Below are 24,021 nucleotides of genomic sequence, written 5' to 3'. Positions count from 1 at the left end.
TTAGTATTCCACACACTGACTGGTGAAAGAAAATTAACAAAATAAATCATGAAAATAATAAGGTCTTCTGACACAATTATTATTATTAGTTATAGAGTAGTGCAACATAACAGTTTTTGGGCACAAGTAGATGCTAAGACTTTTCAAAAACATCCTAACGTTAGTGCTGGCTAGACAAGTCTGTTAACACAGCTAGTAAATATGACCTTCCTTTGTCCTTCCCTTTTCCTGTATTGGCTGCGAAATTATACAATTAATAATTGTGCAATTATAATAGAGCAAGCAGCCCCCTCACTCAATCAGAATGTGGTCTGTCTGAAACCCGTGTTTATCTCGGCGCTCCAGTTGTTTGCTTACAGTGCTGGAACTCTCCTTTTGCGTACGGGTCAAGGCTGCTAGAGTGTGTGTGTGTGTGCTCATGGGAAACTCTGACTTCCATTGAGGTGTTTTTTTTTTTTTTTTTTTTTTTTTTAAACCTCCAGTATATACGTGCCGAAGCAGCACAGTGCTGTTTTTGCAGTTTGTTTGGATAAGCAAAGGTGAAATTCAGTGCTGCCCGGAAGCAGAATTCTCTGTATCCCATCAAAGTAAATAATATGTACACTGATATGTAACACTGTAGATATACATCAATATAGCCGACACTTCCGGTAACAGACAAACCACATCTTCTAGATTGATGGTTCAAAACAGTACACCAGTGTCCTTCTGGTTAAAAACAGAATCGAAAAACTAGCTGTAAACCTGTTCTGCTGAAAAGTGAGAATATTGTTATGTGTTTCAGAAGGGGAAAAAAACTGATCAAATGCCAAGCTACAGTACACAGAACTGTTCCCACTTCCCTCTGGTCTGTAAATTGAGTTGTTACTCAGCATTTTTATCAAAACAAATGAGACTTAATAAAACTAACTCTATACAGTTGTACTGTAGTTCCCCTGAGCTGGGAAGTGAGTGCACTGGCATTAAAATCAGCCTAGATGAGAAGGTTTGGTTTCTGAGTCTTTCTCTGTAAAATCCTATTCCATTTAGTGATATTCAGTAAATAATTAGTCAGTGAGTGGCAGATAAGTAAAACTTGGTACTATTTTGAAGTGCCAGGTATGACACCGACTGCCTAGCAGTATCTTTGAGACCTCTCCGGTTTCTCATACACAGTACAGCTGCGAGGGTTAATCTTGAAATTGAAGTCTGTTCTGAGTGGCGGGGGTTTAACATTTAAGAGAAAAGCAGCAAGATCTCAACGTGAGACAGTCAAATGGCAATCTGCTGTAAAAGATAGAAACGTGATAGTATTTATTTATTTATTTAAGACTTTGAAATGTTTTTTGTACAAGGGGCTGAGAGAACACACTTCCTTATGAAGTAAAGTTCAATCTGAATTGTCCGCACATAGTTAATGCATGCACAAGTTGAAAGCAATCATTACATGGATAGGAAAAAGGTCACAGTTTGGTCTGCTGCTGATGAAGACAGCGTCATTTTCCTCCTGTGCGATTCTTCTGGATAAGCAAGGGTCCTGAGAAAAAGGAAAGGTAATGACGTGTACCCACTGCTGAGAGTTAAAGCACCTGCTGTTGCTTTTCACTTTAAGGGTTGTCATTCGGTTTTGTTCAGTTTCCACCATGTAACTCTTCAGGGCCTGTTCAGGATTACACCACCACCTGTTGAAAGAGGTATCGTTGAACCACAGCTGCTCCCCCTACAGATGTTTTAAAACAATGAACAATTCAATTTGTATTACGCTTTTCAGAGGGTGAAGTGCTGTATCACAAGTAAGTGAACTCCTAGGAAGTTGCAAAGATGCAGATGCAAAGCACCAGTCCTGTACCGGCAACTGCTGAGTCAGCCAATCACAGCCTGACAGCTCGACTGGATGCCCTTATCGGTTCAGATGTTTTTATGGAGCACAGCCAGTTCAGACACAGCGATGCACTGGATGTCTGTAGGGGTCCATGTCAGTTAAAGTATCCTGTGTTTATAAAATGGGTCTTTTAAATACAGAAGAACCCTGTTAATCCGACCTAATTGGGACCGGAGCCAGTTCGGAAAAATGAAAGTTCGGATCATCAGGTGAATTCACATTATTAACTGTTTTTGATAGTCCACAATAAAAAACAATCTGAATTGTTAGAGTTTCTCACCTTTATTTTAACGTGCAGACAGCTGTGCGATGTTTAAAACAGCTGAGCTATGCGAGAGAAAGAGCAAAACATCCACCATGTATTTAAATTACAAGATATGAAAACTTTGGTTTTAGAAAATAATAATAATAATAATAAATAATAATAATAATAATAATAATAATAATAATAATAATAATAATAAATAAAGCTTAAAGTAACAAACTGGCAATTGCCTTGTTTTAGAGGAGAGGATCACTTTTTGCACAATCATGTAGCCGCTTCTTCATTAACAGTTCGGGTCAGTATCAGATGCTGCTCCAAGTACTGTTAGCAGTGGTTGGGTGGATTTGACATCAGTACTCTATCCTGATTGGTCAAAACAGGTAACATGGGAGTGTTGATATTACAGCATATCACCATAGGCTGGCACTTGTAAATATCCATATGCCAGTAGACTTAAAAAAACAAAACAACAAAAAAAAAACAGATATACAGGAATTTTCACACCGCTTCGCATCGTGGCTTGCAAAGCACCCGGGGCGTAGTGGTATTAGAGTACATCACACACCCTGTCATGCCTTATTGCTTCCGTTATAGAGCCCTGCCACATTCTATAGAATTTCTAAGAAGTAGGATTAATTTCAAAGTAGCTGGGTGCTGTGAGTTGAAATCCCCTGGCTGCTCAAAGTGCATTTAATGATCACAAACAATCAAGGCAGTTGTTTGTTATTAACAATTTTCATTTGGCAAGATTTTTTACTAAATGTAGGTTGGCTTGGCTTACATTGGGCCAGGCCAGTGTGGTATGGAGTGATTGGTTTCAATATCAGAAGACACTTCTGCATTATGGAGCACTGTCGGGAAACTTAATTGTATGCTTTTAGCAGCAGACAGGCATGTGGAATGGTAAAGGTTGATCTGACTAAAATATCCTTCTCAGTAACAGAAATGGGTTTATTAGTTATGAATTAGTTTTTAATTAACCAGTAAGATTAATACTGTACTCTACAACTTGTGTACTATTTGGTGCACATTGTTGTTATAATATAACATGGCGGTTTTTCTGGGCTATACTTTAGTTTTGTAAAGAGAATCTTTTTGCAACAAAACAGTTGAGTGTGGAAGTTATTTTACAGGCTCCCTTATTGTGAAAAACAAAAGCTTTAAAGACTGCTGTATGGCTAGTGCGTGGTCACTGATGATTCCTGATCTAAATCCTAATACATTGACGTGGTTCTTTTTCCTTCAACGTCCAAACGTCATGTGCTGTGTACTGATCTGCCCCTTTTCAGAAGGCCCCCTAATGATACTACAATGTCAGCGGTTTTTGGGACATAACTTAATTCTTATCATGCCAAACACTGTATACCTCAGTAATTAGACTGGAATTAGTTATATTCCAGCATGTGTCCTTTATGTCTGCATGCAGTGTAGCATGATGTGTTCACTGCAGATGTCACATGTACACTATACCTGTAGCAGTGCATACTGTATTACTTCTTTCTACACAGCTGGAATCTTCAACAGTAGAACATGTTTTTTAATATTACATTTCAATACCACTGATTTATTCTGTAATCCTGGTGTGCAGCCTTATGTATGTTAAACAGGGTGAGATTGTGTTTTCAGTGTACTTTTATCTAACAGAGGAACTGAACCATGTCCTAAAGCTGCCTTTTATAAAGTAATAATTCTGGGTTGATTTTATAAAATACTGTAAAGCCTTTTATTATGCGTTTTTCACATATGAAAAAAACGCAAACATTTCTGGCACAAATATCAAATTTCATTAATATTACATACTTTGTATATTGCAACAGGTCGCCAACATTTCTGGAGCAAAATTAAGTTTTATGGGTGTGATTCACCAAATATTTTGGTCGCAAATATTTATAGCTTAAGCCAAAAGCCAAAATGTTAAACATTTTGAAAAAATATATCTATGTTATCACTGATTCTGTGCCCAAACTGTGCCCAAATGTAAAAGATTCAGAAAAATAAGAACATGCACCAAAAGACTCTGCCAAAAACAGCTTTTAATTCAATCTTCTGTGTGTTTTATTTACCACACTTTGTGAAGCAGGAGTGTTTTTTTCATTTGTGTCTCTTGCTTTCCCCTTGTGAAAGTGGAAATTCATCCGTAGAGAAGCAGAGCAGTGCAGTGCCTTGGCTTACTGTCAGCTGCTTAAAGCTGCACTCAATCTTGCAATCATGTTCAGTTTTAAATCAAAATAAAATTCAGTGGTCTCTGTTGACTACATTCTTTTGTATTTGTGTCCTTTTGTGCAATCTGTTATTCAGTAGTATGTATTGTTGAAAGTCTATTGTATTGCATTCCCTGTAGACAGAAGATTAATTTCCCAGTTTAAATTATTTGCCACTACACCACATTTCAAGCCAAAAAGGCATCAGTAGAAGATTATTTATGACATATATTGGAGACTGTTTGTGATTTCTAAATTTTGCTGAAGCCTAACGTATCAGTGGCTTGACACCGTTTATCAAATAGGATGCTTGCATATGTTCTCCACCACCACTTACTGTATACATATCTTCAATTAAATAAATAAATACTTTACAGTAATTGCAAGGTGATCCAGATCCTTCAGTGTACACTCTTACTATAACATGTCAGTACCCACATCCATCTGCTACCATATTTGCATTGATTAGATGAGAAGAGGGGGCGCTCTGAGTGACCAAAGAGCGTTCTGTTGTATATTCATCAGGACTGAGGTACTGAAATATATAGTCAGTGTGAAACATGACTGCACTGTTAATGCTGCCATAACCATTAAAACAGCTGCGCATAGCATGATGTGTGTTGTGCTGAAGTTGTTTCAATTACCGTACTAGAAATAAAGCTTGCACAGTATGAATGGCTGCTGGCACGGTAAGTCTACTGGCCTCTAAGTGTTCGTACATTATTGAGTTGACCTAAAATAGAGCTGCAATTGAGAAATCTGCCTCTTTAATGGCATGAAAAGCAACATCTGTAACACTGTAACCAGGACCAGTGCTGCGCAGCTGTTTAGACTCCACTACAGTACAAACAAAAGGTAGTGGAAATGTTTCTAATTCAGTGGTTGGATATTCTTTACCATTTATCTGAACAGTCCCCACATTATAAATCTGCACCCGCAAACGTGCTCCTTGGGGATTACCAGATTCTTCAAGTTTTAGGAACAGACATAAAAAGAATCAGGGGTAGCTTCAGTTCGGCTATTCCCAAAACATATAATGCTTGAGTTAAGGATTGAATTGTGTAGGATAGTCTTTTGACAACTAATACAGTATGTTGTACAGTAGGCCTGTTTGTGTTTGTGCAAGAGGGGAAGACACACTGGAAGAGTGATATGTTTTAAATGTGTTTCTGTGTGTATATCTACATGCTGGAATTAATTATATATTAGATTTATTGTGCTGTTATTGGTGTACAAGAATCAGTCCAAGACCAAAGATCAGCCTCAGCATTGTGTCAGGTTACAGTAGGGCTGTAAGCCAAAGCTACGTGCCATACAGTAGTCATCTGAGCCTAGAGACAGTAGGGTTACTTACAGTAGCAACACATTTTAAATGAAGCTAGGATTCTTTTTTATATACTATTGAAAATGTATAGATATATTATATACTGTAAAGTACTGAATTACAGTTAAGACCCCAGTTATCCCTAATCCCAGTGTATTTAAATATCCCATGACTTTCATATGCTTGCTTAGATAGGAGGTGAAAAGTAGACTGTATCTGCAGGGTTCCATCCCCCTCAAGAAGCAAGTACTTTCTTCTGCTCATCATGGAAGATGACCCCTATACCACAGCAGTGGATATCTAGAAACGCAACACTTTCCCAGGTGTGCCCTGTGTGCTACAGTAAGCATGCAGTGCTAGTGAGTAGGTCAGCACTATATTAGCAGCTGGAGTGTGACAGGCTGTATTAGATGAAAATTAGGGGAAAAGAAAAACTGTAAATGGCCAGTCATATTCTGAAGGGACTGAAAAAAACAGGTCGAGCCTGGCATAAGCACTGTCAAGCATAGGGCCTGTGAATGGAACAACTTAGCTGCAGCTTTTTCCATGTGCAGGTCCTGATCAGCATAATTACAACAAAATGAGGCTAAACTGCTGGAAAACACGGAGGCCAATGGAAACTTTAAAAAGAAATAACAACAGAGTACAGCAGGACTTGCACACGGAAGCTAAATCAGTTTTAGCCTTTTTAACTATTTGCAGTAGGCCCTATGCACACTTCAAGCACGGTTAATGAAAATGTAAATGCAGGAACTCCATCTGATCCTTGGGATGTTTGCTGTATTTTAATGAAGTACTGTAGTGGCGGAGGCCTGTATTACAGCCTGGGTAACTCGGTGAAAGCACACTGGCACTTGTACTTGTTAAATCAATGTTATCAAGCATTCAAGGTTGCCTACAAATACGTTATGTGCCTTAATGTTGTCAACAAATGAAATTAGCTGGCTGACTTTTGATTTCATGCGAAGCCACTGCAGTATGATACAGTGCTCTCTAATTGGCTTGAAGGCATGATTAAACAACTTTTTACGACTATGCAGTGAGATGGGTCTTGTATTATGATAATTGAATGAGACAAGCTACTGAATAAATGTCCATACAGGGTGTCCTTAACTCCATATTTTATTTTTACACATAAATACATGGCGATAAGCAAAGCAGCTGGTTAACTTTAAAGAGAAGAAAATGTACAACTGAAAAACAACTAGGTACTAAGTTGTGCTAAATAAAAAAATGATCAGTTTTATTTTATTCCTAATATTTTCTTCTGTTAATTTATGATCACATGCATGATATGGTCACCACACCACAGTTACTGTGCTTCACCTTAGCAGATCATCAGTGTGGTCTATTTAAGACAGTATAGTAAAGTTGCAGACGAACTTGGTATTGCCTACCTTGTACAGTACCTTCAGTAATTTCTTAAAATTCAAAGGGTCCATAAAGTGAGCCAGCCTTCTTGAAGCAACTGAGACCTAGAAGATACTTATTGCCCCTGGTGGCTGATAGACAATAAGTACTGTAGCTTGTCAAACCACACGTACCACTCTGATTGATGAAGTAACATTTCTACCAGCATGCTGATTCCTTTTACACACTGCGTGGAGTTTAGTCTCTAAGAAATGGTAGGCAATCAGGATAATTCCAGAACACTTGGACAAGCCAGGCTTTCCTTTTTTTACAAAAGTAAATGGGTAAATGTCTCCAATGGTATATTGCTCAATACTGGATGAGAGAATGCTGCATTTCATTGTTGGTATATGAGAACATGGGAGAGCTCATTTCTTGCTTATTCAACTTATTTGGGTGTTGTCTTTGAAAGGTTTAAAGCAGAATGATATCATGTACCATTCACAAGAAATAATCCATCATCATCATTGTTTTTCTCAAAACTGTCTCTACTCCAGTGTTTGACCTTATTTAGTGCTTTGTCTAAAGTATACTTTTTTTTAACACTCTTTGAAGACCTGCAGGCCATTTGGAGGGTCACAAGAGTTTTCCATCACTTATCATTTTCTATTTTAAAAATACATTCAGTAAAACATCGCAGACCACCACAGGCACAGCCCTGGAGCCTTGTAGACTATTTATAGGAGATTCCACTCTGGAAAAAAAAATGGAAAATGGCATTCCTTAATAAGCTGGGAATGGTCAAAAAGTGCGACTTGCAGTCTCAGAAAAGTTTGTGAGAATTTCTCAAGCACCATGTGACGGGCCACAGCAGCAGATAAGAACAGCTTGGGTTGAAACTGGGACTTGGACTGAATTTAGGAGTTAGTAGATTTCACACTTCCTGTGTCCAGACTGGGACTTGGACTGAATTTAGGAGTTAGTAGATTTCACACTTACTGTGTCCATCAAGCCTTTGTAATAATTTAGGATACCCTCTCGCCAGTGCAATGCAGTCTAGGAAAAAAATCAGACTCCTGGTTACCAGACAGATGCAGTGATTGACCACAGGAGCAGTTTTGAGACCAGAGTCAAAAGTATATTATCTAGCACTTTAGGTACTGCAGTGTCTTCTGTGGACCACATTTGCACACTGCTGGAAGGCACAACTCCAACTGAGGAAGTCTGTTGCTGAGAGTGTTAATACAGCTTTTAATGGAGCTGTGCAGCTCAGTAAGCAAATCTAACTGATTCACTATATACAAAGATTAAATCCTTTTGCAGGTGTATTGTAAAAAGAGAACTACAACCAACCTGTCTTTAAGAAGCAATACTATATATAAATGAAAACATAGTTTTATTGTTTAAATAAAGTGCTTTGAGTGTCAAGTTCTGCTAAGCAAGTGCCCAGTATGTCACATTCAGTTCCAGTAAATGCACTGTGAGCACTACCTTTGATCCCAAGCAAACCACACATTTGTTTTCAGTCTTTTAGTAATGCCAGTGACTTGTTAATTCAAAGCAGGTACAGTACAGCTGGCCGTCACTGCTTCTATTCCAAGCTCCTTTTGACCTCCTGATTGCTTGGTCCTGCGCTCGAGGTGGAAGATGCTGGCTTCTGTTCCCAGGGCTGCTGTCTCTCTGACTCCAGCGCACAGGACTGTCGGCGGGTCACTGGGCTCTCAGACACTAGAACAGATAATTTCCACTCCATCTGAAAGAAAGAGGAATGTAAGAATAGTAGCAGCTGTGCTATTATTAGCCACTGCGTGTTTTTGTTTGAAATATTTTTGGTATCGAAGGACATGAGGCTGATTTTTTTGTGACATCTAATTTGTGGGAAAATGGAAAGTATGTAGTCAGTGTTATAAAGAGCATTTCATTTAAAAGCAATACCAACAGTTCACCCTAGTTATCCTTGGTTAATATTTTAATTGATTAAAAAAATGACACTTTTGCATTGTTTTTTTTACATGAATAGTACTGGACAATAAATTCAGTAAGTCTCCATTAGGGTTATACACATGCCACTCAAAAGAGCTGTGTGATTACTTAGGCTTTTCATGCCATGCTGTTGGACTTCATAAAGATGCACTGCAACTGAGACCTGTGTTAAATCTGCTCTGCTTGTATAAGAATTCATCCCATGTTCCTTCAGGTTATTTTAAAACAGTAGTGGAACATTAACCGGTCTATGATTTAATGCCAACAGCTCAGTTGAGAGTGTTTTACAGAGCTCCCTGATCTACCCCCGTTTCTCACTCTAGTAAGATACCAGTTAAAGTGTTCCATCTAAATGCTTTCCACTGCATGATGCGCACTGGCTTCATACCAGGGCTTATCACCTTAAGCTCCCTGCTAGGTAACAGTGCGTGATTGTCCTGCCATCTGGAGCCTTCCCACCTGTGCCAGCATTCACTGCTTATTACAAAGAGAGCTGAGTGTCAGGACACAGGCTGGCCACAGCTGAAGGAACTGTTCTATGAGCGGAGAGGATTGTCCCTGCAAGTTCCCTGCTATACAGTATATGAACTGCGAGCACTATTTCCACAATGTGGTGCAATGCCTCTTTGCTGGTTAGAAGCAGTTGGATGTTTGTTGCAAACCAAAAGTTAAAAAAAAAAAAAAAATCAACTATAAACCAAAAGCGCAGTTGTTCAAGTGTAAAAAAACATCAATTGGGTGTGATTAGTTCTTGCTCCTGCCAGGGACTTTGCGTAGATTACAGCATGGTGAAGGTACACTATATGCTTTGTGACCCTCCCCACAAATCACACCTCAGTTGTGATCTAAATGAGCACCCCTTCTATGTTATTTATTACAGTACTTCCAAACCTACTTTACTTGTAACTTGAGCCTAACGTACCTTTGCTATCCTCATTCTCTGACAACGTACTGTATACTGTAGACTGAGATAACTTTTATAACAATAGTGAGCTTTAATGTTTGAGCAAAGACAGCCATTGCAATGTGTTAATGGCAATAATACAAACAGCTTAGTGATCCAGTATGCTGTGGAGCAGTGTTGAGACTATGCTGGGATTTTTAACTGTGATAAACGATTAAATACGGTATTATAAAAAAGAAGTATTTTGTGTATCGTTGAAGATTTTTATTGCAATATTATCGAATGTTCAAAAATTGCTCCAACACTACTGTGGAGTGCACTGCAGATGGGTCATTCTGTGGTGGTGGCACACCAGCTATGATTAGAGAGCTGTGTCCTGTTTTCTCTTCGTTCTCCAAGGTGTCGATGCAGCCACGGCAAAACAAAGTGCAGTTAGTGAGAAAGGATATAGAAAGCAGGAGAGAGACTGGCACGAGCATCCACCTGACTGACTGACCCTGCATGGTGTACTGTAGCATACGGGCGCACAATCACCGATTTGCTTTTAAGATTTTATTTTAATGAGCAGCTATTAATGCTCATGGGAACACTTTACTTCTGAACAGCCCTGCAGACTTACTGACGTGCCCCACACTGGCAGAATTACTGGAACACTTACTGTATTTACTGAAGCAAACACAAAATACATTAACTTTGAACTCTTTACCCAGACCACAACAAAGTGCTGCGAGTACAGGGATGCATAATGAAGGTGGCAGGGGCTGACGTACCTCTGCTCCACCCACATGATCACTGTGGCAACACTTCTTCAAATCGGGGGATATTTTTCCAGGGGGTGATAGGTCCTCATTAAGGGGTGCAAAATATATATTTTTTGCCTATCAACAAACTACAGTAGATAATGGGGTCTAAACCGGGGGCAAATCTAGATACCAACACCGTTTAAAGAATATATGTACAAAGTTCAAACATCTTAACTGTGCCTTAGATTTAAGTACAAGATTGCTGCTTACTTGGAATGCCTTTGTAGGTATTACTGACATCAAAGCTCATTACTGTGTTATTCTTTACAGTTACATTTATCTACATCCAGTATCAAACCACCCTATGTTCTTTGTACAAAAACTAGGTATTCCTTATAACTTTCGGGCTTTATAGCAAATTATATATAAGGTTTAATTTATTTTAGTTAGCCTATGGTATCGTGTCAAATATCGCTCGCCAGGTATATAATGAAGGTTGGAATATATATATATATATATATTCAATTTCTCGCCCTACATGTCATATCAGATTTACTATATATGTACTTACTTTTACAATAAGACAAAGGTTCTAATCTCGTTTTGATCTAGATAACTCAACACCCAAATCAAGGCTGATCTTCAGAGCCAGCATTGCATGATAATATAAATATAAGTTTATATAAAATAATGTTAATTAGAATTAATATAGATTTAAAGATATAAGTAAAAATGATGTCACAATATATAGAACACCATTACATCATGTAAGAATAAATCATTTATTTGAGTATAAACAATAACAAGTAGTTGTCATGCTGTCAAACACCTATAAATACCTCCAATGTTTTGATTCAAACACAGGCTCCCTTTCCCTTGAGGGAACTCTTTCTGAGAAAAATATATATATATATATCTATATATACTATATATATACTATATACTAATATATAAATAGATTTATATGAATGTTATGGTTGTTTCCTGTTGTCAATTTATTTGTTTTTATTTTGCTGCAAAACTAAGAAACTTCAGTGTCTTCAGCTGTTAATATGGGGTTCCACATGTGCATGACTGCACTGAATCTTGAGTACATGAGTTGCTGACATTGAGTATCTTGGCAAGGTGGTTTTGGGGACTAGGCTTGGTGTAAGTCCTTACAGATAAGATCCAGAGAGTCCAGGGGGGTTGGTATTTAAACTATGCCTATCTGCATTTAAACGGGTAGCTCCAAGACAATCAGATTACGCAGCCGTTACTTTGGTGAGAATAGCACCCAAGTGGAATGGAAACTTCATTTCGAGTCTAATATTAGCCCCTGCTCTGGAAAATTCCCTTTAAATGATCACAAGCTGAGAATAGGAAAATAATTTGTTTTAACGTTTTGACAGACAGCATTCACAAGGAGGGTTTAAACGGATTACTGTGGGTCCTGGGAAAGCAGATGGGGAAACTTCTGGGATTTCTGATTTCTGAAGAACATTTCTTTTTTGAGCGCACGTTTGTCCAAATTACCACTATTCATCAATTTTTACTATGGATATCTGTTACTGTATGTGAAATATAGTAATATAACAACGTTTAAAATAAGAGAAGGTGTTTTGATTAACTGCATCTGATTCAGACTGCTTTTATACAGTGTTACCTGTATTACTAAGGGAGGAAAGTGGTTTAGAAAATTACTCTGCCTAAAAAAGTGTCCTTTACTCTGGTGTTAGTACATTGCTGCAGATGTGAAATAAAAGGTGTTCTTGTCCATTGTAAAATAAGATTCTCTAACCCAAAACCAAACCCAAGCACTAGGGCTCTGTATTCATTTTCCGGTTCCATTTTATGGCATATATGGGATCGTCCAACCTCACTGCCTAATAGTGACACCTGCTGGATGAGGCAGGTCTGAAGACTCCAGTTAACATTTCATGAGGAGCTTATGTAATAATAAAAAAGTGTTTTAAACCATTAAAAATTGATTTATGTGTATTAGCATAGGGTTACTGCATTAACAAAATAGATGTATAAATTGCAAAAAAAAACTATAACTTCTGTCATGTTATGTGCTTATTCACCTACTGGAATCCCAACCCACATCATTTAGGATCCAGGCAGATTGATTTACAGTAGAATAGTGAAGCATTTTTGTCCAGTAAACCATCAAGCGAGTTTTCCGCTGCTATGGAAAGTTAACTCCTTTTTCTCTCTCTGTCTTGTTTTTTTCGCAGGTAAATCCCACTTGGCAATTGTCCAGCGTGTGAATAACGAGGGGGAAGGAGACCCTTTCTATGAGGTGCTGGGGATCGTCACCTTGGAGGATGTTATAGAAGAAATCATCAAGTCGGAAATCCTGGATGAAACAGACTTGTACAGTAGGTACCAATACCAAGCGAGTTATTGTTGTGGAAGAGATACTCCTTTGCACTAGCACTGTAGAGTTGCTGCCATGACTGTGGAATTTGACAACAATACCTCCCAATCTGCACATTGTTTAAAGACTTCTGTTACTCCTAAACATTATACACTTATAGATGTACCAACCTTCAGAAGCATGGCCCTTTAAATGTGTGTGCAAATGATATACCTTTGTGCTTGTCCAAGAGGAGGAGGAGGGATATTCACGTCAACCCGTGGACAGATTTCCCTCAGGAATATATCTACAGAATCCCATCCTAACCTTCATTATACCCCGGCCTCATCACAAAGAAACGTGTTAGGTGCTGGCTAACAGAAACAGCTCCCTGCAGTTCAGGATGTACCATCAGAAATAGTCTGCATTTGTACCCCTCTCCGTAACCCAGCTGTTTCCTCACTCTTAGCACATGATTGGAATTGTAACTAAGATGTGATCTCTATCATTAACCACGTCAAAGCACAAGACCTGAACTGTGATTTCTGACTCTTTAAAAAGCAGAAACTCTCACTTCACAGAAATACTGTTTTCTTTATATGTTATTACATGTATAAGGTTTAAAAAATATATATCCTTGTAAACAGCGTGTTCATATGTAGACAAGTGCAAAAAAATCACTGCGGAAGCAGCTGATTATATAGATTTTTAATTTTTTTGTTGTATTTCTGCTTCACCTGCAGCTGACAACAGAACCAAAAAGAAAGTCACCCATCGGGAAAGGAAGCAGGATTTCTCAGCTTTTAAGCCGACAGACAATGAAATGAAGGTTAAAATATCACCCCAGCTTCTGCTGGCAATGCATCGTTTCCTAGCAACAGGCAAGTTCGGCTTATCACAGCTTGAAACCTCCTGCTCTGCTCTGTATGGCTGGGGGCAGGGCTTCTGCAAGGGGGCGCTGGGGTTTGGAAACGGGCCTGCGCCGGAAGTGCCCTGCACGCCTGATTTCAGATAAATATGCTGATGTCCCTGTGCAAATAATTGTATGTTTCAAACTTGGACTACATTCAAATTCTTTGCAATGGAGAAAAACATATCTCCTAAAAATGCTTACAGAAATGACTGATTGGTTCCACAGGGGTACAGATGTGATGCAGTATGTCAAACTCATGTGTTCGTAACATAGATCAGTTAATCAGATTGTAACTTACCCATCATTCAATCAGTCTGTCAATGTTACATTTTAGTCTCTTTAGTGATTTAACAGGATTCTGTGATATTAACAGTTATTTCATGGAAATAAGCTTGGCTATGATCAGGAATAAACTAATATTGTGTAGTCATTACTGTACATCATCATACATTTTTCTTTTGACTCTAAATCAACAGTACCAATATATATGTTTTTAATTTCCCTTGTGACTAACTTTGCAAATGAAACACAATGTATTTAAAGCTGTGTGAAGGAACTCTATCAATGCTTTTTTGTGTCACTGTAAAGCCACATTGCATATTTCCCAAGCTCTGTCTCTCAATATTATTTTAACTTCTTTTTTTTTTTTTTTAAACTGCTTTACCAATTCTTTGTTACGTTGGTAATGTTGATATTTTACACAGACTAGAACTGGATTCCACAAATGGAAGTACATTTCAAAACGGAAGATGGGAAGGATGTTTTTTGTGTTTTTAATCTCATGCAGTCTGTGTGTTAACCTGGTGAAATTGTTGCAAATATAACAGTGGGAAAGTTCAGAAACAGTAATGAGATACAGCTAGACCAGGGCTATGTTAATGAAAGCTAGGCAAGCCTCCATCCCCTCGTGCCCTGCGTTACTTACAATGTGTTTGTGTGGTTCTCTCTGCAGAGGTGGAGCCCTTCAGTCCTGCCCAGATGTCTGAGAAGATCTTGCTACGGCTTCTCAAGCACCCAAACGTCATCCAGGAGCTCAAATACGATGAAAAGAACAAGAAAACTATTGAGCACTACCTCTACCACCGCAACAAGCCTGTGGACTACTTCATTCTCCTCTTACAGGTCAGAGGCAGGGGGGTGTGGGGCAGGCATGGGGTGAGGGCAGCTGTGCCAGCTACACGTTGAAAATCCATTCTCTTTGCTTGTTAGCGTTCCTGACAGTATGACTGCTCCCCCTTTTCATTTCTCGAGACTCTTGGGTTTTTTGTTTTTCACTCCGGACCAGTGATAGCATCGCTAGTGCTAAATAGAAAATAGAAAGGGGAATTGATATTGTGTCTCCTTTTTCAGAGGCCAATGTATATACAGAGTTCAGTTATATTGCATTTATTTCTTAGCTACACAACATGTTTCCCCACAGATAGCAATCGGAATGTTTTCCCTTGAATCGTCTCTGTCACTGGGTTCGTGATACCTTCTTTGTTTTCAGTTAGTTTGAGCTTGGTGATTGTGTTTTGTAATCTCTACATTGTACCACTCTGCCTCCAGAGCTGCTCTGAGGTGGACAGGACCCTAGAAACACCAGCAGAGCCCTGCTTCAGTATGTTCTGGTCTCTTTGTCTCCTCTGCAGGGAAAGGTAGAGGTGGAGGCAGGGAAGGAAGGCATGAAGTTTGAAGCAGGTGCTTTCTCTTACTATGGAACGATGGCTCTGACAGCTTCCCCAGGTACCACACAGCGCTGCTAGTCAGTGTTCTGACACTATGCTTACATGTATTGTTGCATGGTCCATACCGCTCAAAGGTATCCGATATCATTCATGTGTGTAAGGCTAATTCAGAGTCACACTGGATATCCACTGCAGTGTATGTTCAGTATTTTTAATTGCTTTTTTTTTCACAAAGGCTGAGAGATGGGTGGATATAAAATGTCCCCCTAATTCTTAAAAAATCTGTTTTTTAATAAATAGGTAATATTTTGTGTTGGCACAACTAGTATAACTCATAGGAAGTCCTCTTTCTATCCTTGTATTGCAGCATCAAATTATATAGTATGACAAGCTGATTGTTCTATTAAATATATAATGATTCCCCTGAGCCTAAACAGCTTTTAACCTGTTTAGTTAAATAGTACAGTTACTATTGGTTGGATGTATAATGGTGGCATGGGAGCTACTATTTTATCAGTGACTAGTCTAGTTTGTGTATACATTTGTGGTTGTATTAGCTAATGTTGGTTTTCATAGTTTTATAGGATTGTAGAGACCCCTAGTGGTGACATGCAGACAGTGCACTCAAATATTTAAATTGTTGAAAAAGGCCACTTTTAGGTTTTGAGGAAATAATAGTTTCATTTTTTTGTAATGTTTGCAATGTTGCCCTCTTCTCACTGAAAACAAATAACAATGCATGTATTATTAAATGCACCTATATACATGTCTTTTTGTTTTCTTTAACGTCTTTAAATATAATTAAGTCTGTTAACAACTTTTAAACTGTTATGTGTACCAGACTTCAAACTAAATCTACCATCTTTCACCTTCATGAACCTTGAAATAATATTTGAACCAGATGCCTCGGTTCTTAGCCCTTAATAGCAGAACCACTCAAGGTGTGTAATAACGTCTTAGAAAGGTCAGTTGTATCTGCTGGATTCTCTGGGTGGTTGTTACCAGGACTGGCAGTTGGGAGGGTATGGAGAAAGATTTTGGGTCATTCGCAGGACATTTCCCTGGTTCCCTAGATTCCAATAGAAACAGAAGTCCTGGACCAAATATTTGTAACAGGTTTTATTAACTAGATATACTGGACCATAAATGTAAGAGAACGAGACTTCACTTTTGACCTTGTGACGAATGCTTTTGAATATATGGCTGTAGTAATCAGGCACTGCTTCATGTTGTCTGAAATCCTATTAAATATCGTATTTCCTGGTTCTACTTCCTCTTGCTTTCCCTGCTGGGGGTGCAAGGTGGAAGCGAAGCAGTGGTTCAGTCTGTCCCGTTTCCTGGTTCTACCTTCTCTTGCTTTCCCTGCTGGGGGTGACGAGGTGGAAGCGAAGCAGTGGTTCAGTCTGTCCCGTTTCCTGGTTCTACCTTCTCTTGCTTTCCCTGCTGGGGGTGACGAGGTGGAAGCGAAGCAGTGGTTCAGTCTGTCCCGTTTCCTGGTTCTACCTCCTCTTGCTTTTCCTGCTGGGGGTGACGAGGTGGAAGCAATGCAGTGGTTCAGTCTGTCCCCTTTCCTGGTTCTACCTCCTCTTGCTTTCCCTGCTGGGGGTGCGAGGTGGAAGCGAAGCAGTGGTTCAGTCTGTCCCGTTTCCTAGTTCTACCTCCTCTTGCTTTCCCTGCTGGGGGTGACGAGGTGGAAGCAATGCAGTGGTTCAATCTGTCCCGTTTCCTGGTTCTACCTCCTCTTGCTTTCCCTGCTGAGGGTGACAAGGTGGAAGCGATTCAGTGGTTCAGTCTGTCCCGTTTCCTGGTTCTACCTCCTCTTGCATTCCCTGCTGGGTGTGACGAGGTGGAAGCGATGCAGTGGTTCAGTCTGTCCCGTTTCCTTTGCTCACTGGTTCTCCTGTTCCTTTCTCTCTTTCTCTCCAGTTCCTCTCTCCTTGTCTCGTACATTCGTGGTCAGTAGAGCTGAATCATTAGCAGGATCTCCAGGTACTGTACTTCCCGTCCTTCCACTGGTCTGTTGCTTGTCTGTATGTTATGTCTGGTCTGTCTTTAAACACGCTTTAGTTTATTTAACTAATCCAAAATGTTTTGTTCAAACTAAATTAACTAAATCAGTATGGCATATATTTGCTTTTTTTTTTTTACAGCCAAGTAAAGTTTAGCTAATACTGGAGAATCTTATATATATATATATATATATATATATATATATATATAGTAGTGTGTCACAAGTATATAAACAAAAAATTGACATACAGAATAGACTGTTATTCAGTACTTTAACTCCTAAATTGAGGATGAGGACATTCTTAGTAGTCGTGCGACGGGACCGGGACACAAAAGTTAGTCTAAATGTTCAGACAAACTCTAACCCTACTCAAAGTCACTATAGAAGTACAGTCAGTAATTCTACTGGTGTCGCATGGAGTTTTTTCATGGTTCATTCGCGTAAGGTATTCGTACGAAAAGGTTTCTGGACCTAACCAAGGTCGAGTACTGAAGGCAGACATCAATATTGTCTTTGGACTTTTTTCATGTGAATTGCTTGATATATATATATATATATATATATATATATATATATATATATATATATATATATATATAATGTATTCATTTTAGGTTATTTTCTACATATTTTTTAATACATATATTATGTATAACATATTATCTCTGAGAAAGGACAGTGTCACTGTAGGATAGCATGGATAACAGCTCAGTGCCTCGTGAAATGCATTGGAGAATGCTTCCATAAATGTCAAATGTCTTTTATGGTACAAGAATGTCATCTCAGCACAATTCTTTTTTGTCTATTAACTTACTTCTGTACAAACCATCTTTAGTTAAAAGAAGAGCAAGGTATACATATTTTGTTAATAACTGCCATTTTTATCTGATAAGAATTTTACCACTCCTTTGAAAAAGGATTTATGTTTGTGTTTTCATGTACTGGAATTGTCATTCGAGAGCTATAATTAGCATGTAATGAATTACAATTTAACTTATAGATTTAAGACACTATTTAAATCCTGTCCAACAAGTGATGGAACAAAATATTCCCCAGCTGTGCATTGCAATTCTGTATGTTCTGACAGAGCTCTTATCTGATGAGAGAGGGCATAGCCGCTGCCCATCTCTGTGTCTGTCTCTGAGTCCAGGGTCAGCTCAACAGCATGCTTTGGATTGAAGCTCCAATTCCAGCCTGCTCCGTAATCACACAGTAAGATAGGCACCAAAAGGCAGTCCCACTTGGATGTGGAAACTGGAAAATAAGTGTTAGTGCCCTGCTGGGGTTGGGACTGACGGCAGCAGAGTGCAGAAGGGCACCACGCTTCACTGGAGTGAGCCGCTGCCCCCACCTAAATATAGCTCCCCATTTAACAATTTTCCGTTTGCCACAATGATTATTAAATTGCTAAATCACACTTGTCCTGCTCAGATCTCTCCAGCTCAGAGGAAGGTTTGTGTGCTTCTCTGAACCGCACAGCTTTCGGTTTATTTTCTTTTTTATTCTACTGACTCGTTACCAGGATTATATAAATTCCATCCAAATTGCTGTTTTAATGCCACCCTTGGGAAGCCCATTCAGGGGTTCTATAAGTAGTGGAAAAATTAATCTTTCTTTAATTAAAAAAAGTCTTCTATTTGGAAGAACCTGTTTTTTTTTGGTTTTGTTTTTCTGTGAAAATCAGCTGAGTTACAGCATCTTCTGCTCTTGTCTTGGTTTCAAACTTGAAATATATGTCATTGTTTTGTGTTGTGTAAAATATGTTGAGAAATCTGTTTGAAATATCAAATGTTCTAGATGGTATCTATTTTGTTACCTGATAATTAATTCAATTTACATTCAATTATTACTTTGCAACTAAGGGCATTTACATAATATGTTTCTGTTTTTTTTGTTTAGTTTAAATTTTTTTCTGTAGTTTTTTTCTTTAGTTATAAATAGTAAGAAAGCATTTTTAGCTTTTTTGTTGCATAAAATGGTCCAAATCTGAAAGGTTGGGAATGCTAAATATTGGTATAATGCCACTGCCAATAATGCAAATTCTTAGTAAAATGTAATACATGTTTAGCACGCAGGTTAAAACAGGTAGTGTTCCATTGACACGCTCTTTCCTCTGCAGAGAACAGATCACCCCCACGGCCCTGCGGTTTAAATCACTCGGACTCTTTGAATCGCAGTGACCGGATCGATGCCGTCACACCCACGCTGGGGAGCAGCAACAACCAGCTCAGTGCCTCCTTCCTGCAGGTGTACATGCCAGACTACTCTGTGAGGGCCATCGCAGACCTGCAGTACGTCAAGGTGAGGAGGAGACCGACCTTTCAAACTGTCTCTCGCAAATCTCTGTCCAGGGCCAGCTCAATGCTATTTACTGCTGTTTGGTACAGGTCTGTCTACTGTTTGTTTGTTTTGTTGTGACCTTCCCTGCCTTTAAGCAATCATGTAATTGCTTTTGCACACTATATTATCAAGAATTCTATCGGATTGAATTGTGGTGGTATACTGTTAATAGAAACATTTAATAGAGAACATGGCTGAAGTTTGAAATTAAATTCGTAAACATGTAATGTTATTTTTATATTTTTTTATTGTAGTGGGTCAATTATCTGCAGTAGAATACATTTCCTCATTGTCATTTGTCAATAACTGTTGCTGCTGAGTGAACCAAGAGAGGCCAAGAGTGGCAAGACTACTTGTGTATTCTTATTCTTATTCTTATTCTTATTCTTATTATTAATTGTGCTATCCCAATACAACCTTTTTTTTTGGTAGTCTAATATACAGTATTAGCCAACCCTCTTGGCTTTTCCTTCAGGAACATCAACTAGTATGTGTGTCAACCACATATTAACCTTTTCACTTCATATTGCTGCAGTTTGCATGTAATCTCTGTTGTAGGACATAAAATTTGATCAAAACAGTTTAAACTAATCCCCCAATTGGGTGATTGAATAATCTCATGAAACTGATGGGTATTGACAGTTTTCTTGCTAATGGATCTTAAGTACAGCTGTTCTGTTGTTTTTTTTCCCGGGGAGCAGGTTACCCGTCAGCAGTACCAGAATGCTCTGATGGCTTCACGGATGGACAAAACCCCTCAGTCCTCGGACAGTGAGAACATTAAAATAGAATTGACTCTAACTGAGCTGCACAACAGATTGCCAGATGAGACGGCAAACCTGCTCAACGAACAGAACTGTGTTGCACACAACAAATCCAACCACAGTATGCACAACGAGGGCTCCATTTAGCAGCGGGACAGCACGCAGATACCCTCAACACACAGCCCAACCCTGCCCCCCCATTGACTCCTGTGCTGGGGAGAAGGCGAGGGGGACTGCAGTCATTATGCGCATGCACATATGTATGAGTCGAAAGTCTTGAGACCAAAGAGCTTGTGGTCCCTTTTTCTTTGGGGATCAATGTGAGAGGAATAAAGAAAACTGAAGGTAATGAAAGAGTTAATTAAAAACTAGAGTGCAGACTTTTACTTTGAAAGCAACTCAGAACCATGTTTGAATTTCCACTCCCTGCTAGGAGGGGCGTAGTTTTGATAAAGTAAGCATTATTGTATTTATGATTATTGTTGTTATTTAACTACATTTACAGTGGTCTAGCTTTGTGTAAAGCACCTGTAATGACCACTTTGTCATGGCCCTCTGTTTTGCTTTATACGCTAGACTACATTTTAAAACAGGCTTTTTTCACGTTACTGGATTTGGTGGTAGGGAACTGTGTTTGCAGTACAACTGAATAATGACCTATATTTATTTAGAGCACAGCTATTATTAAGTTGCAGTTGTGGGTTAATGGTTAAGTTGTGCCAGTAAAGAGGAGAAGGGGTTATTCTAAATCAAATTTTTTCACAAATGCTCTATATTTTTATTATAAAAGCTTGCCGGGGGGATATTTAATGAAGTTCACAAATTTGTGACCAAAGGGATACTGCATACAAATCTTCTGATTAATTTCAACCAACCCCCCCCCCCCCCCCCCCTTGCTAGATTATAAAACTGAATAACACAGGAAATAAACAAATAACTGGGAACTAAGAGATTCTAATTAAAAAAAATGAAGGTCAGTATTAATAGTATGAAGCCCACAGATTGACAAATGTGTTAGAATGTAGGTCGTTTGTTCTTCAGTAGCTACCTGCAGAATGTAATAACCGTTTCAGTGCTGTTGTATTACTTGATGAATGCCAGATACTGTATTGTGTGGCAGCTTTGAATCTGAGATAATGTGGGTGGGAGTTTACTTTGATAAACTTTTACTACAGGTGCCTTAGACAGAAGGACAAGTGAGGAGGGCCTTAAGAAAGCAGAGACAGAAAAAAAACTCCAAAAACCTATAAAATGTTCTTTGTGTAATAATATTTTGAAGGATTACTGTCTAGTTAGCCCCTGTGTTTTAAATGGCTATTAGTGTCATTGTAATCTCATAATTTGGTACAAATAGCTGGACTGCCTGTGGACTGCACAGCTTTGTCCCAGTAGGGTATATTAAGATGGCAGAGAGCTGGGTTTTTACAGCCCTGTCTAGCAGAGGTTCTAATTCTCGTATTGTTTTTAAATGTTTTACGACATCATGAATCAGCTGAAGATCGAGTTTAAATATCGTGGCCAGATTTGATTTTCAGATGTCGTAACCAGATTTTTTTTTTTTTTTTTTTTTTTTTTTTTTTTCTATTATTATTACATTTTGTATTAAACTCAACAACACTAAGAATGTAGCAGAATGGATAACACAATTTAAAGCATAATGAAATAATCCTCAAAATAGTTGACTAATGTCTTGTTCTATTCTAAAGTAATGTAAATGCAAAATAAAGTTTAAAAAAAATAAATGCTTGACAATTGAAATAACAAATAAAAGACAAGAGAATTGTCTTCTGGCATCACCAGGGTAGCAAATTGCAAGGAAACCTGTGTAACTGAGTGTTTCATTGAGAAAGTTCAGTTCTCACATGTGTAACTGAGTGTTTCATTGAGAAAGTTCAGTTCTCACATGTGTAACTGAGTGTTTCATTGAGAAAGTTCAGTTCTCACATGTGTAATTGAGTGTTTCATTGAGAAAGTTCATTTCTCACATGTGTAACTGAGTGTTTCATTGAGAAAGTTCATTCCTAACACAACTTGTGCTCTTTACTGGAAACCCCTAAAGTGTGTTGCAAAATATGTATCCAGGGACCGATTTCACTTGTAATTGATTTATTTGTTATTTTATTAAACTGTTTTGTTATTGGCGGAAATCCTGTTTTTCTTATCCTTTTTTTTCTGCTATTTTCAAAGAAAGGACTGCATTCTTAAAGATATCCACTATTGTGTCTTTTGTGTTACCCATCATCCCACTGTTCAGTGTGTAAAACAGTGCATAGTTCAGTAAATATACATGACCAATAAACTTGTGTACAGTCTGTTGCAGTGTAGCCCTGTGGCAAGAGCAGAGGTCTTGGCTTCTATTCCCACAGACTCGTTGCGTTGGACAAGGATGGCTCACCACAGCTCTAAAAACTGGGTGAGGGGTTGCATGATGCAAGATATTGACTATTGGTTGGGTTACTTTGGGTTAATAAATAAATAAATACCTGTTTTTACTTATACATTTAATCATCAGTTTCTCAACACTGATTGGGGGGGGGGGGGGTACAGGAAATACCCTGCTTTAAATTTGCAGTTCTAGCTGAAGCATGTGGTGCTTGTACATGAGTAACAGATACATAGTTTATCTGGCTCACCTGTTGTGGATGAGTAACTAGTCGTTGTGTTCATAGTTTATTAATCGGTGTATATAAACCAAATTAACAGAGTGTTACCCAGTTTTGCTCACATGCTGCTATAGAGTGAATTGTATTGTTCTGTTCCCTGCTGTTTCGTGTATGTGCTGTTGATGATATTGATGTTATGACTCCATGTCGTTGACAGAAGGAGCGCTGTTTCAGAGTCTCTCACTCTGGAAATCTAAATCTTGTTTTGGCAGCACCGCCAGGTCCCAGGGAGCAGGAGTGGCAAACAGGACAGGGGATTTCAAATGAAGGCAGCTAGTCTGACTTTATCACATGTTAATATTAACCTTAGTTCACAGTTCAGCGAGACAGCTCACACCAGACTAACCTAGATATGTAGGTGTTTGTATGAAAGCCTTGAGCAATAAGCAATGGATTCCACTTTGCAAAGCGAAGAAGCCCTGGTAAGCATTGGTTAAAAAATAATACTTTCTCAGTTAGTATATTTATTAATTGATACTAGTATTAATCTCTAGATCTTTTTAAGACAAGTGTTACATTGTTTCAATTTACCTTGCCAGGTACTGTGCATGCTACACAATGCTACTGTCTCCGCCTCCTTTCTAGATTGCCGATCTGGTTCTCCTCTGGATCCCGTGGTAATAGCTTTCTAAAAGATGGTGTTGTAACCAGTAAGCAAACAGAACCCTTGTATTTGGATACTGTAAGGACA

The 24,021-nt window shown here is 38.7% G+C and overlaps 1 protein-coding gene across 2 annotated transcripts in view; it reads left to right on the top strand.

The window, feature by feature from the left end:
* LOC121325128 (metal transporter CNNM2-like) overlaps nucleotides 1-21,576 on the top strand; it is a 43,000-nt gene extending 21,424 nt beyond the window's left edge. The window contains exons 2-8 of one of the 2 annotated variants that reach the window (XM_041267420.1): nucleotides 12,851-12,994; nucleotides 13,716-13,853; nucleotides 14,838-15,007; nucleotides 15,517-15,610; nucleotides 17,479-17,541; nucleotides 19,683-19,864; nucleotides 20,605-21,576. In XM_041267420.1, coding sequence (XP_041123354.1) covers nucleotides 12,851-12,994; nucleotides 13,716-13,853; nucleotides 14,838-15,007; nucleotides 15,517-15,610; nucleotides 17,479-17,541; nucleotides 19,683-19,864; nucleotides 20,605-20,814 — 1,001 coding nt within the window. In that variant the 3' untranslated portion in view covers nucleotides 20,815-21,576. The remainder of the gene's footprint in view (nucleotides 1-12,850; nucleotides 12,995-13,715; nucleotides 13,854-14,837; nucleotides 15,008-15,516; nucleotides 15,611-17,478; nucleotides 17,542-19,682; nucleotides 19,865-20,604) is intronic. The other variant, XM_041267421.1, reaches the window with a different exon arrangement.
* The last annotated feature ends 2,445 nt before the right edge of the window (nucleotides 21,577-24,021 follow it).

This window comes from Polyodon spathula, chromosome 13 (assembly GCF_017654505.1).
Source record: "Polyodon spathula isolate WHYD16114869_AA chromosome 13, ASM1765450v1, whole genome shotgun sequence".
NCBI lineage: Eukaryota > Metazoa > Chordata > Actinopteri > Acipenseriformes > Polyodontidae > Polyodon > Polyodon spathula.
Note: the sequence above shows the minus strand (reverse complement) of the source record. Positions and strands in the feature narration are given on the sequence as shown.